At 47.3% G+C, this 16,624-nt stretch overlaps 5 protein-coding genes across 5 annotated transcripts; 3 read left to right on the top strand and 2 right to left on the bottom strand.

The window, feature by feature from the left end:
- Positions 1-232: 232 nt before the first annotated feature.
- CONPUDRAFT_151165 (uncharacterized protein) lies at positions 233-1,044 on the top strand (the record flags this gene model as incomplete). Its single annotated transcript, XM_007767729.1, has 5 exons — positions 233-280; positions 345-432; positions 492-515; positions 567-710; positions 767-1,044. 5 exons carry the CDS (start codon positions 233-235, stop codon positions 1,042-1,044), a joined length of 582 nt encoding a protein of 193 aa, XP_007765919.1.
- A 2,338-nt stretch (positions 1,045-3,382) lies between these two features.
- On the bottom strand, positions 3,383-5,827 carry CONPUDRAFT_151164 (uncharacterized protein; the record flags this gene model as incomplete). The annotated part of the gene is made up of 10 exons (XM_007767728.1): positions 3,383-3,703; positions 3,766-3,891; positions 3,951-4,166; positions 4,224-4,651; positions 4,684-4,705; positions 4,757-4,780; positions 4,916-4,958; positions 5,011-5,123; positions 5,174-5,186; positions 5,253-5,827. 10 exons carry the CDS (start codon positions 5,825-5,827, stop codon positions 3,383-3,385), a joined length of 1,881 nt encoding a protein of 626 aa, XP_007765918.1.
- A 536-nt stretch (positions 5,828-6,363) lies between these two features.
- CONPUDRAFT_70972 (uncharacterized protein) lies at positions 6,364-7,488 on the top strand (the record flags this gene model as incomplete). The annotated part of the gene is made up of 4 exons (XM_007767226.1): positions 6,364-6,885; positions 6,936-7,137; positions 7,186-7,298; positions 7,462-7,488. The coding sequence occupies 4 exons, from the start codon at positions 6,364-6,366 to the stop codon at positions 7,486-7,488; spliced, it is 864 nt and encodes a 287-aa protein (XP_007765416.1).
- Positions 7,489-10,751: 3,263 nt separating this feature from the next.
- On the bottom strand, positions 10,752-11,381 carry CONPUDRAFT_151162 (uncharacterized protein; the record flags this gene model as incomplete). The annotated part of the gene is made up of 1 exon (XM_007767727.1): positions 10,752-11,381. The coding sequence occupies one exon, from the start codon at positions 11,379-11,381 to the stop codon at positions 10,752-10,754; it is 630 nt and encodes a 209-aa protein (XP_007765917.1).
- Positions 11,382-12,971: 1,590 nt separating this feature from the next.
- Positions 12,972-16,155, top strand: CONPUDRAFT_163340 (SRA-YDG). Its single transcript, XM_007767726.1, has 11 exons — positions 12,972-13,018; positions 13,074-13,127; positions 13,184-13,312; positions 13,377-13,393; positions 13,441-13,460; positions 13,518-13,577; positions 13,628-13,719; positions 13,774-13,807; positions 13,860-13,913; positions 13,960-14,448; positions 14,496-16,155. The coding sequence occupies exons 1-10, from the start codon at positions 13,008-13,010 to the stop codon at positions 14,050-14,052; spliced, it is 564 nt and encodes a 187-aa protein (XP_007765916.1). The 5' UTR covers positions 12,972-13,007; the 3' UTR covers positions 14,053-14,448; positions 14,496-16,155.
- The last annotated feature ends 469 nt before the right edge of the window (positions 16,156-16,624 follow it).

Genomic DNA, 16,624 nt, shown 5'->3' with positions numbered 1-16,624 from the left:
CGAGACCGTGTTATACGCGTTTGGGACGCTGAATCCACGCGTCCGCTCGGCGCCGGTGCGCCCTGCAGAGCATTGGCGGAGATCACCGTTTCGGTCCGTGAGCCGTGCGAACTCCGTCTCCGTTGAACAGTTTCTTGCACTTGCCTATACCACAAAACAATCGCCCTTCTCCCCCACTTTCGACTCACGCTGTCCAAGGGAATTCACATAAATGAAAATCAATGATGAGATAATGGGCGAAAGAGTTGTCCTTGTACCTTATAAGCCGGAGCATGTCGAGGTGAGCTGCGAAGGCTTGAGTAACTTGCGACGAGTTGATTGCTCAATCAATCAAGGTCTTCTAGACGTATCACAGATGGATGCTCGACGAGGATCTCAGAGAACTTACTGCAAGCGAACCTCTCACCCTTGAGGAAGAGTACGAGATGCAGAGTAAGCCTTGTCTGTGACTGGCTCAGGGCATGACTGCTTACAATACTAACGTCTCCCAGCCAAATGGCGGAACGATCCTGATAGTACGCTGTTTCTACATGTCTCTGCTACGACCGGCTCAGCTGTATGATCAGAGCTCACGTTCATCATTCTGGCCCGTCAGCCTGATGTCGACACCTCTAAGCTCCCCATGATCGGAGACGTAAACCTTTTCCTCAAAGGAGACGTAGACGATCCAGAGTCTGATTTCGAAGCAGAAGCGGAGATTATGATTGCGGGTGCGGATGATCTCGCTAAAATGACCGCTTTGTCTCATGGGCTATCATTTCCCCAGAGCCAACTTATCGCAGGCAAGGTTTGGCACTGGAGGCGCTACAGCTTATGCTATCCTTCGCCACAACCTCCCGCTTCATCGCTAGTACCTCGGTAGTCATACCAGAGCCAGATACAACACTCCGACCATTGCCCATTGACACCAGCATCCTTGTCGTTCGGATTTCTGCTAGCAATGCTCCGAGCGTTGCATTGTTCCGATGTCTTGGCTTCAAAATTGTGCGTCATGTCGAGGTGTTCAACGAGCTTGAGATGCGGTTTGACTCTAAAGCCACATAAATTGTCAACGCCATACCTGTGCATGCAAAAGCTGACAACAATGAGTTTCACAATACTGTACCATTACGACCTTAAGTTCATGGTGGCGTGGGAAGTTATCAAATTAAATTCTGCTGTCCACCCCAACAACTTCAACTGGTAGGTGGCCTGGTGGACATTGTTCACATTCCAGGACAGAAAATGTTAAATATTGCACTATTTCAGGTCAAATGATCCTCTCAACCTCATCCCAAAGTGAGAATATCATTACAAGGGATATCAGTTAATGGAAACATTTATGAGTGTTATTTGTATATTTATTCTATTTTTGGTATGATTTTGTTGTTTGCACATCTGTCCACCTCTCTAAGTTCGGATGGGTTGACTGAGGGTGGACTGTCCACCCTAACTAAGTTCAGTTCGAGCCCTGCATGGACAGGGGACAAACTTAAGGTCATAATGGTACAGTATCATGAGTTGAATGTTCATTGTAAAACATTCGATGAGAAAATGACTCACAATGAAGGTTGCTTCATCTACATTCTCAACAACATTGGGTTCCACAACACTCATCAATACACCTACCATTCAGCAAGACCTTCTAAATAACTTTAGAATCCAGGTTGCAGCATCTGCATTCATACTGATGGTGTCCACATATAAGCACTTACATCTGTGCACCTGCAGCATCACCATTCAGGAAGCATCTTCTGGTATTGCACAGGACTTTCAAATTCAAAATCAGCTGCATATAGATAACAAAATATTAAATAATCCTTCATGTACTATACATGCACTTGCACTTGTAGACAATTGCGAGTAGATGGCAGATATACCGCATCTATCTGCTGTTGACTATAAAGCTATAAAGGTTATAATTTACAAAATGTATGATTTAGAAGTGATTGGCAGATGAGCAAAATAAAATTCGAGTAGCGGGTTGAACCAATGACCCTTGCAACAGCTTCAACTCCACTCAGTGGCCTATCCACAGCACCACTGGGCTGTTATAATGTAATTGACCGTGACATATATAGCTGCCTTCCAAAAAGACTTAGGCAAAATTGAGCCAAGTGTACCTGCATTGCTGATGATAATTTTGCTAAGTCCATTCCAGAGAATCATATACCAGTGTAGGTCATGCAGTTGGTCAGCTCTGTGGTGCAGTGGTCAAACATTGCAGTCCTTCTTCCTGAGGGTGCTAGTTCAAATCCTAGCTCTGGTCTTTTTGTTACCACAACAATTGTTTTCTAATATCCCCTATACACACAATGCACCATTGTGCTGGTACACATAGATAGATATATTTGGAGTTTTTTAATAGCTATCAAGCTGTGTGTACATGAATAAGGACAACAGTGTGCAGCACAGTAAAACACATGCCCTCAAAAGTGTGAGTAGACAGCTTGTGGGTGCATACCCAATACAGGTGCTTTACTATCTCATGGCAGATTTTTAATTTGAAAGTCCTGTGTTGTGTGCATGCATGATACTATATCTATTTTACCTTTTACAGATACTCATTGGCTATCCAGCAGCACACTTATCCTACTACCTGGCTAGTTAGTACATATGTCTAATGATAGTATATTTTTATATGTGGCCTCTTATCTGCCAGCTGCGTATTTGATGCCTGTTACCCTCCACTGTGGTGCTATTTTTCGAGGAAAAAAAAAACCCCTTCTGTGCTTTGCTTCATACTTTATACAGCTTCCACACTTTGTATAATCTCCGTTTATTTAGCACAAGACATCTCCATGTATCTTATAGCAGTGTTTTCAATCTGTTTCATTTTTTATTTCTGCTTCTCTTCTACTATCTAATGTTACTCTACACTTTTACATAGTATTCCTATCAACATATTATATCACACTCTATTATACTCTCCTTGGTCTTAATTAGATCTACTAACACTGGAGTTTCAAGGAAATAAACCAAAATAGGAAGTTGGAGCAAATATAAGCAGAATTCTATATTCCTTAATGTACTCATGCCAGTATGAATACTCAATGCATGCTTATCTCACTTGCTACATACTTGACACTGGAGTTTTTCAGTCTATTTTGACTGGATGATATGTGCATCAGGAACATTGCAACCGGCTGTGTCAAGCTTGATACAGCTTGATCGAGCTTGAAATAGTGCTGAAGGACTAAAGTGCGGAAAGGGCTCCAGACGAAAAAAGGACTGCATCAAGTTTATACGCCAAATTTGGTTTGAGGTGATGAAAAGTTAGAAAAGTCAACCAGTTTATTGTCCATGTCAAAAGTCTACGGAAGTCTAAAGTCTATGATGGGAATGTGTCTACATGAACAGAATACAAAAATGCGGTGATCCACGCTATTGCAAACCTTCCAAGCTACTCATCACCTTCTTCCTCATCCTCATCCTCATCCTCATCCTCATCCAGCTCTTCCAGTGCCGGGCTGCTTGAGGGCATCAAGAACCTACAGGCATGTTGAAGGGAGCTGCTGGCAACCAATGTGGCAGTGGATGCAGGTGCATCTCTGGAACCATTATCAAACCCCCATGCCATAAAACACTCCAGCCAGTGATTCACCTTGATGTTGCTGACAGCTTTCCCATAGTCAACGGTGGCTTGCTTATAATTCTTGAATGAGAAGGTCATGATGGTGTCATTGCTAGTACCCAACCGGTACTTCTCAAACACCCTTTCAACCTGTAAGAATTTTGTCAGAACAGCAGCATATGAATCAAGTATGAATACATGAATATTCTTACCGCGATCATTGCGAGAACTACTGCACCCCTTGGCTCATAGTACAGAATGTAGGAACTGGCCATTCGCTGCACCATTAATTGCATGATGCTGTTGATGAATTCTGAGCAAAGATAGCCTTTCAGCTTCTGTAAGATAAGTGTACAATTAAAGTTCCAAGTATTATTGAGAAAAAGGTGAAAGGTACCTGATATTGCGGATTCTCATGAGAGGACCGCTGCGTTTGCTCCATCGGCATTGGATGTTGCCAAAAACCGGGCCCATCTGCATGTAGTGCCCAGATGGTGTGGTCCCGAATGGCAGCAGGATTGTCCTTATATGGTGGGGCAGAGTAGAAGCTCGCAACGTGTGCGAGGGTGGCACAACCAATTTTGGATTGCTTCTGATATAAACAGTCAACAGCCTGATGAGCCCATAAATGAGACAACCATGCCAGTATGAGACAATTAATATAACTCACATTGTCAAAGAGTTTGTTTCTGAACTCCACCGTATACCCCAGCCCCAGCACAACAATGTCAACAATAGCCTGGAGCTCCGGAACATTTGCCGCAATCTTCATGAAGATGAACCAGGGATTGAGGGTGTTGGAGAACTTGGCGTACACTGTAGGGCGGATTGCTGAAGGCCAGTAAGCAAGGATATTCACAGGCACTGGTTTTCTCACGGAGGGAACGGATTTGAGCCCTGGCTCGGTCTTGATGAGTGGACGCGGGTTGGTAATGGGCTGCGTCTTGACAGCTGCACAAGCTCCACCGCTGGAAGTGTGAGGGGTGTGGATGGGTGCCTTCGTGGTCTTCAGAGCCTTCTTTGCTTTAACGGCGGTGGCAGCGGTGGCAGCGGTGGTTGGCCTAGGGGCCTTCTTGATGGTGGTGGAAAAAACAGTGGCTCATCGAGTTCTTGAGACATGTCCAACTCACTGTCAGAGTCAATGGTAATAATCTACGCTATTATTAGTAATTAGCATGTGATAAAATGAAGAAATACACGTACATCATTGCATTGACCACGCTTCAGCTACACCATGCAAAGTCCACTCAGTCCATTGGCGCAGGCGTCATCATCGTTGAGGCCACCAACAAATGGTCCACTGCATCCATGAGAGGCACTTGACACAGCCTATGAGCACCATGTGGTCTTGGGGCCTGCCACCATTGTTGCCTTCGCAGCTTTGCTGCTGGCACTCTTTGCATTCCTGGAAGAGGTGAGCACTTCTGATAGAAATGACACAAATGGCAAGTACTGACTTCTTCTTTCCCTTGTTGCTACTTGCCTTTCCCTTGTCTTTGTTGGTTCCTGCATCCACCTCCACTCCCACATCTGCCTTGGCTACCTTGGCAAGAGTAGCTTTGTTGTTCACCTGCAAAACAAATGTGAGTGAAAATCATAGTACAAGTCTTGAGTTCTCACTCTGATCATAATCCTTTCATAAACAGGATATTTGTCATCACCACCAAAGTAGTACGGCTCCTGGCCAAGGTTCTCCTACTGGAAAATCTTGTCTGGCAAGTCTGGGTCCAGGTCATCTGAGTCGGGAGGGGGATTAAGCGCATCCTCTAATGTAAGTACTACCAATGTCCTCTTGTTGTGCTCTCTAATCCCATCTAGCTGCTCGTTCTCCTCAACCTCTTTCATATGCAAGGATGCAAGCTCCCAAATACGCTGCTCCTGCCACAGCTGCTCCTCATACTGCACTTTGACCTCCACAGAGATTTGTTTGTGATGTGGGAGATCCGGCTTGCCTGGGTGCTCTTGCTGTTTGTGGTCTGGCAACTCACGGCGGGCTGGAGTAGCACTGTTATGGATGTTGGAGTCTTGGGCACTGGTAGCTGAAGCTGAAATGTTGGGTGGAGCAGAGGACAGAGCTGTGGCTGGCAGTGTGTTTTCTGCCAGTCGCTCTGCCGTCTTTGTCCCCTTACACTTGCGTTGCTTGCTGTTGCGTGTTGCTGCCATGTTGATGGGCAGTGCAGCTGCACCCATGATGTTGCTGGCTGCACATCTGTGCTTGCAGGCTGCTGGCATTGCTACAGCAGTAGCTGCTGCAGGGGAGATGGGTGTGGACATGGTGTCAGAAGTGGTGGGTGTGGTCACTGCGGTGAGCTCGCTGTTTGCTGCCAGGCCTCTCACCCTTGTCTGCATCTGGGAGGGATAGAAGATGCTGAGTGGCAGGTGGAACCAGTTTATGATGGGGGGAACACAAGAGAAGTTTTAGGCGAAGTGTGGCCATTCATAGAATACGTGGCACGGTGAGCTTTGACAAATCTTATGTTTCCTCTACTCCTCCCCATTCATTCACCGCGTCCCCTTCATGTTTGGCTCCTGCATTTGTATTACACCTTCTCTGTCTTCAACCATGTCTGCTGACCACGCACATGCTGCTCCCATTCCATGTCCTCACTGCCTTCACAAGTGTCTCTCACAGGTTGGGCTTTTATGACATCTCAATCTTCAACATTGAAGTGTTTCTGAGGACCTTCCCAACTCAGATGCACCCTGTCCCAAGGCCACATTTGTTTGGCACCCTCATCTCAGTGGCACATAAAGTTTCTGCTTGTGAACTTTGTTCCTCAGTCCACCTTTCAGGCCACAAAACAACAGCAATGGAACACTTTCTCCTAGGCAATGCACCCCCACCCCCACCACCCCCACCACCCCCACCACCCCCACCTCCCCCGGCCCACACACCCAATTCCTGGGCTCTGTTCAACTTGCGGGTGGAGTTTGACTTTGCGTTCAACCACTACATGACAACAGAGTCCCCAGCTTCCGAGATCAAGTGTGCACTCACCTTCCGGGATGCTGTACTTGCCCCACATGGCGAGGCAGCACCTTGGAGGAATAAGAAGGATGTTTACGACACAATCAACCAAATATGTGAGGGCAGCATCCCTTGGAAGGTATACAAGATGTGTTACAGCAGCTCACACCCTCCCTCGTCTCCAAAGTGGATGATGGAAACCTACAAACTCTGCACCTGCAACTTCCATGCTGTTCTCCACCACCAGCTTGCAACCCGTGACTTTGAGGAGAAAATTAACTATGCACCATATTGGCACTTCAACCACAATGGCAAGCATGTATTCTTGGACCTTGTGTCTGGTGAATGGGCTTGGCGTCAAGCAGTGCGTAACTCTCTCCTTTTTTATCATTCACTTACTAACTCAGACTTTAGGACATTTTGGCAGAAGATCCACGTACACATGGCACCATGTTTGTCCCTGTTGTTGCTGGCAGCAACATAACTACGGTATCTGTTGCTACAGGACACCAGGAGTTCCACCTGGTGTATATTTCACCAGGGAACCTCTCAAACACAGCTTGTCGAGGCCACACCAACTTGGTGCTACCTGTGGCCTTCCTCCCAATACCTCATAGTAAGTTCGAGTCCATTGCTTGATATGTTTGACTGACGACTATTCTAGCTAAACGGAAACATTACCAGAAGCCTGAATTCCAGGCCTTCTGTTGGCAGCTATATCACGAGGTGCTGCAAAGGGTATTCCAGCCACTGGCAGCTGGAATGGAAACCCCAGAGGTCATCAAGTGCCCAGATGGCCACTTCCGCAAGGCGGTGTATGGTCTGGGACCGTACATAGCCGATTACCCTGAACAGGTCTGGTTGTCGGGTATGATATCAGGCTGGTGCTCTAAGTCAGTGTTCTCATTGTTTTATGTACTCTATACTAATGTCTACACAGGTGCGACACAAAGCCGGACACCCTTGACAATCCAGGCACTCAACAATGAATGCGTGACAAAACAGACCACTACTGTGTCCATTTCGATACGAACACATTGTGGAGCAAGTATGGGATACGAGAGGATTACCGGGTGAGTACTCTTTTGCCTGGCATGTTTGTTGACACAAACTGAACCTTCAAGCAGCTGTTTATGCACCACTTCCCCCATGCTGACATCCACAAACTCTTGTCCCCCAACCTCCTTCACCAGGTGATAAAAGGCACCTTTAAGGACCATATCGTTGTGTGGGTCAACACATACCTGAAGATTGTCCATGGCAAGACACAGGGGAGTGCAATTATTGATGAGATTGATTGCTGGTACGTGCTCAGCTTATACCTTGCATCTACATCTGATATCTTCTCAGAATCAACCTTGTACCTTCATTCCCCAGGCTACGATGATTCCCAGATGGCCGAGATTTTGAGCAGTGGACGGAGGATAATAGCAAAGCATTGATGAAGGTGCGTACACTGCAGATGCTCAAGTGCTCACTCACCATCACGCTCACCTTCTATTCACCTGGCAGGTCTATTTACCCACCATTGCCGGCTTTGTTCCTGCCAAAATGGTCCAGTGCCTCTCGGCATTCCTCAAATTTTGCTATATCACCCACCAGAACAGCTTGTCTGCGGACAATCTCAACAATCTCAATGCTGCCCTTTCTCACTTCCATGACCTTTGGACTATATTCATTGATACCAGTGTTTGCCTCAACAGCATCTCGCTCTCACATCAACACTCGCTCTCTCACTATCAGTACTCGATTATCCTTTTTGGATCACCCAATGGGTTGTGCTCATTGATTACTGAATTGAAGCACATTATTTCCATCAAGAAACTGTGGTGACAATTGAATCAGTTCAAGGTGCTCTACCAGATGCTACGCATCTTGGTACACCTTGATAAACTTCACGCGGCAAGGTGCTTATTTGAAGAGTGTGGAATGATGGTGGACGATACCTCAAGCTATCAATGAACAATTCTTACTGGCGGCTTTCCTTCCTGTGAGCGACCCTTAACTAGGGGAGTCACTGCACACGTGAACAGGAGGTGATGATGATGAGAAAGACTAACCCTAACCCTAGATGGGGCTTGGGCAGAAGTAGATGCCTCGACAAGAGGACTTGAGACTTATGTTTACAAATAGATGTCGGAAATAATTGTTTTGCTATATTATGCGTTATTATGCATTCATATAGGTCCGCCCCACGTTACTACGCGTCGGTAACACGATTTGCGATTGAATGCCGTAAAAATGGTGTTGCAACGCCGCTCACACTCGCGTCTAATGACAAGCTGCCAATGAGAATGCATGACAAGGACCGTAATCCCGCAACTACGGCATTTTAACTGCATTCTAACAGCGTTATAAGGGTCAAACTACGCGGTCGTAGGGCATTATTACACATTTCCATGGCAAAATGGGTCCGGAGTTGGAACGCCCCTTTGAGGTTTTCCGACAGAGCTAAGGGGAAATCCCAAAAGAACTCTCTTGGAGTTCTGGGTCATCAATTGCAGTCTTATATACTATTGGGCAGCTGCTCACAGACCATGTAACTAAAGGTAGGGCTCCTGCCTAATTAGGAATACAAGTACTTAGTAATACAAGCACACCATATTGCACGATCCTTGCATCATATGATGTCATGGTCCAGACCCATCACGTGTTTGGTCATGTGCCTGCTTATGTGATAGATAAGGCCAAAGCCTGGCCATGTCAAAAACGAATGCAATAAATAATGCATTGTTTGTCCGAGTTAGGGCTAGCAGGAGGCATTTTTGACACTTCCCCTCCCAACAGCACTTTAGTACCAGCCCCTATGGATCCGGAAGAGGACAAAGAGCCAGTGACTGGACCAAAGGTCATATCAGCAATTGAGCTAACCTGAACTTGTGGTAAGTACATGCTGTGCTCCTCTAGTGTTGTCGCTCATTTTCTCCTGACTAACTAGAACATTTTTGACCTTGCTGCTGTGATTCACCAACCGGCGCTTCCTCATCTCATCCGCCACTTTTTATTTGATCAACTAAATCCTGATCACGATCATGCTACTAACCCAATTTCTATTGATCAGTGCCCCATCTTTTCCGGACCCGTTTATGTTTGGCATTCCACCATCACTTGATTCTGGGTGCCGAGCGACTACTGTGGAGCCAGGGGGATGCATCGTGAGTGGATCCAATGTCATCCTTCCTGGTGTGGCCAGTATGCATAACACAACACAGTTTTCATTGAGATGGATGGCAAGGGACTGGGTATGCACAGAATAGCAGTAGGATGGGTGTTTCTCTTTTTCTTGGTTAAATACAAAGGCAGAGAGTACCAGCACGCTCTCATCCACTGGTTTATACCTGTAGGTAACCAACCGGACCCAACAACTGGGATGTGGGTGGTGCGTCTGATGTCAGTTGCGACAACAGGTACTACTAGTGTAATACCAAGTCCCAGATGTTGAAGGTTCTCCTAAAACGTACAATGGTCTGGTTGTTTGGGGTGAAGTGGCAAATGTAGATAGGAGTGATATAGGAGTGATAGGGAGGATTGATAGACGAAGATTACTGATGGAGTAGAGAATGGGAGTAGCGATGATGAGGGATAATAACTGAGGATGATGATGGAGTATAGAGAGATGATAGTTACGATGATGATTAGAAATTGATGATGAGCTTAGTGAGTACTGACTTCACACTTGGAAATCAGGGAGGAAGATGTCTCTCATTGCACAGTCTAACTACTGGTATATATACTACTGAGCCTTTGCACGTGCGTGTATACTAAAGGCTATTTGTATGGTATTTTTAAGTAGGGCTGTGGCGCTGAGTAAGAGAAGTGAATAATACGAGAACGATTTATAAGAGCCACGAGAACGCTTGGTAAGAGCCACGAGAACGCTTGGTAAAAACCACAAGAACAAAGTACAGTGAAAAGGAAATAGTGAGGCTGCACTCGCGCAGCATTATTAGTAAGTGCGAGAACAAAAGACAAGGAAAGGGGAAGTGGACGAGTAAGCAAGGGAAAATAGTGGTCCATAGTCCAATGAAAACAAAGTAGGTGAATAAGCAAGGGAAAAAGGCTGATAAATTGATGACAGATGCAAGAAGAAAATAATAGAAGTAGTAACGAGCTCACAAATCCAACACTGTCTTCCACTCCAAGTGACTCATTGATGACCAAGCCAGTGGTCTTGAGGCTGCGCTCCCCCTGAGGTGCTGATCAAGCACTGAGTAGGGTAGTGGAGGAGAACTACTGCAGTGGCCTATGCTGGAATACCGGTGGCTTGGCAAAGGAGTGTTCATGGTCAATGGCTGATGAGTTGCTGGATGTCCTAGATGCCCCGGATAATGTGACCTCCAGGAATGCTGTTACAAAGTCCTTGCTGGTCTGTGGACTGATGGGGTGGAGGGCATGATAGACGCTACACCGCACAAAAGAAAGGTTGCAGAGGTGATAAGGTAAAGCCAGGTGAGCGACGCAGTGGAGAGGGTGATGTTCTGTGGAGTAGACATTGAAGACAATGTAGTCGTGCTCATAGTGGCAAATGGAGTGAACAGGGCCTCTAGCAGCCTTAGCTTGTCCTTCGCCAGCAGGAAGGATGATGGTCACAATTGACCCGATGCCAACCTTGAGATGGTCATTGAAATTCGTACAAGGGTCTGCAACGAAGTAGTTCCTGTTGGCGATGCAGCGAACGAAGGTGGTGTCGGGATACATTTGGGGTTCTGGGAATTGGCGAAGAATGTTGAAGGAGTGGAAGATACTGTCGCTGATGAGCCATGCAAGGAGGACACAGTAGAGAAAGACAACAAATGTGACTGAGAAGATGACAGTCACCAGAGTGAAGAGGAATGGGCCGTCTATGACTATGCCGAGCATGGTGATGGGAAGAGACTCGGTCGCGCCCTTCTGCTCTCTTGGTTATGAGGTGTATTCTTGTCCTGCGGGTCCCTGGGGTGTGTTGGCAAACTGTATTAGTGCTCATCTTGAACCATATCGCGGGCCAATCACTATTGGTGCATGATAATGGGTACATCCGTAGATGGAGATCAGGAGATGCAAAGTGAAGAGGTGTGGAGCACTTCTACGGGTACATCCATAATGGAGATGGGGATCAGGAGGTGCACATTGGCAAAAGAGGTTGAGCATGTGGGGAGATCCATGGGAAGATCCAGGGATATTCCATGGGAAAGCATATTGGGGAGATTCTTGACCAAGCAGTCCATGGGAATGCGCAATAATGATAGAGCCAAGTGTGATGCACTTGAGGTGATGAGTCACATAGCCAGGAGGTGCATGTCTGCAAGGGATGTTGCAGGTATTGTGTATCCAAGCCCAGGCGAGGCTGTGTGTCATGTGACAGTGTGGCAATAGGGGTTGACCATGCGAACAGGAAGGAAAAAGACAGGGGTGGAACAGTAAACCATAACAGATTTAGTAATAATAAAGCAGAGGCTGAAAGCTGATAGGGGTTGGCTGTTGCAGGAATATGGGATTAAAATATTGTGTGGCAGTAAACCAATTGACCAATGGCAATAATTTCTCAACTTCATGCATGACTAAAATGTGCCTGGAATAACTAAAGCATGCCTGGGAAAATGACTAAGGAAATCATGTGCTACACCATGTAACAATAGAGTCCATGTGGTGATGGAGTTATATGTTCCTGATGACCAAAGGACCATGTGGTACTGTTGATAATAACTATTTTGTTGATCTGAACCTTGTCATTTGGTGAACCTACAGTCTTACCAAATTTAATGGATCCAAGTTAAATAATACTGTTTATGAGTCCATCTCTATTGTTCCACTGTTTATGGTGTAAACAGCCTCGAAGGCCATAGTCCTATGTCATAGCTTAATACTTTCACTTGTTTTGGCCCTGTATTGGTATTCTCCATGTGCTGCTTTTATTGTTTTGTTTTGATTTATATGCTCAGAAGCTACCTCGTAATCTTGATTTGCCCTTTGGAAACAGATTGCACACTTCTCTTAAACTCAATCAGATCTAGGCCTTTTGTGACCCTACTCACCCTCACACCTAGATTGTTATTTTATTAATCAGTGTTTATATAGCTTCAGGGGTGACCATTTGAACAGGCAAGGATTATCTCAAGGCTACTTTGAAAGTAAATTTCAGCTAAGGTACAATAATCTCTGTAGCAATTAGTAACAAACATTTTTATTATGTTTTATTGTTAGTTACCCCTTATTTTTACCATAAGTGTGGAACAATGTAGTGGTTGTGCTGGACTTAGCTAATGATCCTGGAATAGATTGGTCCGAGTGGCCGGTGTGGGACAAAATGTGACCTCAATGTAGAAGCGTGTACAGCAATGCTGTGCCGTGTGATGTCAGCCAAGTCACAACGGACTAAATGAGTTGTTTACGCGTTGTTTGGCCCTCCCTCTCTTTGTCTAAGCGAGATAATAATATAAAGGCGTGTGTCCCAACTCAACTCTGAACCACCACCCACATTTACCCCAAGCGAACACTGAGACGGAGATGGCCTCAATGTACGTGCTCGCATTCATGCTACTTTCTTACCAATCGTACTGATCCTTAGCCCAGAGATGACTTTGGAGAGATTCCGGGTATCAAGCCTGGCCATATATTCAAGAAGAAGTGAGTCCATTGATCCAAGACGCGACGGCTTGTTGATCATAGTTGTTCTCTGCTAGGGACGACTGCTACAAAAGCGGAGTGCACAAGAGCCCGAGAGGTGGTGTTCACGGCAGCGAAGCGCTGGGTGCCGCCTCTATTTGCATCTCAGGGGGTTACGAAGACAACAAAGACGAGGGTAACATTATGTGAGTGCCACCATTGGATCAGTAGAGGCGCCTGGTTAAACTCTGTGAATCCAACGTAATAAAGCTGGTACACAGGATCTGGTGAGTACATTGTCTTCTATGCTGTGACATACTCTAACAAGACATAGGCGGTCAGGATGATGAAGGCGTAAGTAGTGTGAACTATTGCATACCTATCAGGAAAATTGACAGCAGGATCCTATCGTGCCAGACTCAGGTCGGAGATCAGACGTTTACCTCGACCACGTCGAACCGAGCCCTTTACGTGGGTCTCTCGACCAATCTTTCTTTCCATTCTGACCTTCGGTTTTGCAGACGTCCTATCAGCAGAGACGGGCAGTACGCGTAATCCGTGGAGCAGGTAAAGCAAACTCCCTAACAAACAATCTATACGCGCCCAAGTCTGGGTAAGTATGCACCGTCTTATGTATCTATCGCACATTTATACATCTGCTTTATAGATACCGATACGATGGCCTGTACTATGTAGACGATGTAGGTAGCCAGCGACTCGTCCTCTGCGAATGGTCTGACAGCACGAATATAGGCACGGATTGTTGAGGGCAAGAGTAAACACAAAGTGTGCCAGTTCAGATTGGTCGTAAGTAGCGTAGGTTTTGTTATTTCACGGGCTAACGGAGCCTCAGCGAAGCATGACGGAGGGCATGAAAGGCATTCCCACCAGGCGCGTGTTGACCACTGAAAGACTCAAGAAGATGATGCGATCAACTACACGCTGATCCCACATCCAATTCACTGCTATTAGCATTCGCTCGTTGCTTCGCATATGAACCTGTATATCTATAATGACTTATGTTCTCATATATCCGATTTTACGACTGCTAATTGGCTTGACTTACTGCAATGTATAGCGATTTCTTTGTGATCACACGAACTTTTCTTGCGTTTGAAGACTAAGCAAATACTGAGATTTCCGGCTGTAGTAGGATATGGTGACAATGTTCCTTGAAACACAAATAAAAGTTGACTGCATGATGACAAAGGGCCAGAATAAATGGTTGGTATCACGGTGAGGGATAACATGTTGGATGAAACGGAACAATAGAACATGCCACGAAGAAGTAAGGAAATGAGAGACCGGAGAAAACGACGACTATCTCACAAATTCCTAATGACTGCTAATAAGCCAAGCGTTTGAGACGACATACTGACAAAGACTCACCAGCGGCTCAGCGAATTGTCTATGGCGACTAGTTCTCTTCATCTGGGATGCTGGCGATGCTCCGGGGCCGGTCATCAGTCAACTTCGTGCCTTCAAGAAGGTTGACCATGGCTTCAATCTCATCATGGGCACCGGGGGAAGCATCCTCCACGTGCTGGATCTCGACGCCTGGGATGGTCGCTTTCTCGTCCACGCCATGGCCGTTGACAGTCTCCTCTGTAGCCTCAATACTATGCCCCTCGACAGCAGGCGCTCCAGTTTCGTGCTCTTCATTCAATGGTAGATGTTCTTCATCCACGTGCTCCGTCTCATCATGCGCTCCCCCATCGGTATGTTCTTCCACTGCAGCCTCTTCATGCGAAGGTTCCTCAGCACTTAACTCTTCGAGATGCTCCTCGCTCGTAGCTTCTGCGTGTACGATAGCCCCCAGCTCCCCCTCATCAGACAGCACAGGTTCTTCATGGGTATCCGTGTGTGAATCCCCCGAGGCCTCCTCATTGTGCTCCACTCCCGGATGCGGAGCGTCGATCTCCTCTTCGTGAGGTGCTTGCTGTTCTGCAACGACGGAAGCAGCGGCCGTGACACCGGCAGCAACGCCGGCACGAGCAGTCGGCTTAGCAGCGGTCTTCGCCTTGGGATCTTTGGGCTTAGCAGCAGCTGGAGTTGACTTGGTTTTAGTGATTGCAGATGCGCGGGGCGGGCTCGTTGGTGACTTGACATTCCTGGGCGACGTCACGGCGGAAGGGGCTGGAGCAGTAGAACGCGCCTTTGATAGCGATGCAGCCGTAGGCTTGCTGAGACGTTCTGAAGCGCTGCTGCTTGGGGCCGTTTTCTTCGTGGGAGCCGGCGCCTGCTGTGCATTACGCGATCGCGCCAGGGAAGCTGCGGTTGGTGCGTACAACCCTGAGGACGGCGTCTTGGGACGCGATGCGCCAGCAGAGGGCGACATGGTGCCCGATGGACGAGGATGCTTGGTTGGGGTGACATGAGACTTTGGAGTCGCAGACCGTGGTACTGACCTCGCCGCCGAAGCATGAGAAGGCGGCGTGTGTCCAGTATTCTGAGAGCGAAGGGGCTGGGTGGTACGTGGCGGGGACTTTGGGGTTACCTTACTGGCAGGATGAGTCGATCTGCCTGGGGGTGCTTTGATGGGTGAGGTCGATTTGCGAGCAGCGGTAACCGCAGGGGCTTTGGTAGTGGGCTTCTTCTCATCTGGACTCTGAGCGGGCTCCGGCGGCGGAGGTGGTGGGGATGTGGGCTCGGTTGGTGATTGCATGGACGGAGACTCCGGCGGTGTAGGTGCCATGGGTTGAGGGGGAGTGACTGGCTCCTTGCTGATACTGGTGGAAGAGGATGAGGGTGTGAGGGCTGGTTTCTCAGGTGACGCTACGGATTTGGGAGGCCATTCCCGTCTCTCTCTAAGTTCTTCCTTTGCGGCGTCCGCCGTGTGCTGCGACAAACCACTGGAGGTACGTGGGATAAGGGGTGGTGAAGACGTAGAAGGCTTGGACTTGTTCTGTTGCTCAAAGCGTCCTATAAGGTTGGCAACACTCGCCCGTGGACGCTCATCTGGGAGAGGCCTGCGATAGTGGGAGATCGACGTCAATCCGATGGACGTTGAGGAACATCGGAGGAACAGGATACCGACATTGTGCTGGCTGGATGTCTTGCAGGGCAGCAAGGTGGGGAACAATACGACTAGGTGATGATAGAGTAGAAGAGAAAGGTAAACTAAGAAGAAAGTGATGACACGACAACGAAGAACGGATGAACCACCGTCAAGGGATGCATCCCCGCTAAATAGCATCCGGATATGGCAACGTAACGACCTGTAACCACCACGACTGTCGACTGGCATCGCTGTCTCCGAGATTTAAACGCATGCATTCGTACAAATCATAAATCAACTAGGTAGCCATCGACTCAGTTCATCAAGTAACACTCTCATGCCCCCGTTGCGCCAAAAGTGGCCCTCACCAGGCACCCGCAAGACTTCGACCCGAGCTGACCCTGCCGGCGATCCTTCAACTGTCTCCGTTTGCTTCCGTATCTCGCTGACCCACGCGTCATATCTCGACACGCTCGTAAATTCGTCCTTGTCGCCGTAAGTGAAGAACACGTTTGCATCG

The sequence above is a fragment of the Coniophora puteana genome (genome assembly GCF_000271625.1).
Source record: "Coniophora puteana RWD-64-598 SS2 unplaced genomic scaffold CONPUscaffold_3, whole genome shotgun sequence".
Lineage (NCBI taxonomy): Eukaryota > Fungi > Basidiomycota > Agaricomycetes > Boletales > Coniophoraceae > Coniophora > Coniophora puteana.
The sequence above is the reverse complement of the archived record's forward strand: the minus strand, read 5'-3'. Positions and strand labels throughout refer to the sequence as shown.

Bases quoted from the DNA above. Each gene is read 5' to 3' on its own strand.
- CONPUDRAFT_163340 (XM_007767726.1), top strand. The intron at 13,720-13,773 runs GTAAGTATGCAC...TCTGCTTTATAG, and splicing joins CTATACGCGCCCAAGTCTGG to ATACCGATACGATGGCCTGT. The intron at 13,808-13,859 runs GTAGGTAGCCAG...GCACGAATATAG, and splicing joins GCCTGTACTATGTAGACGAT to GCACGGATTGTTGAGGGCAA.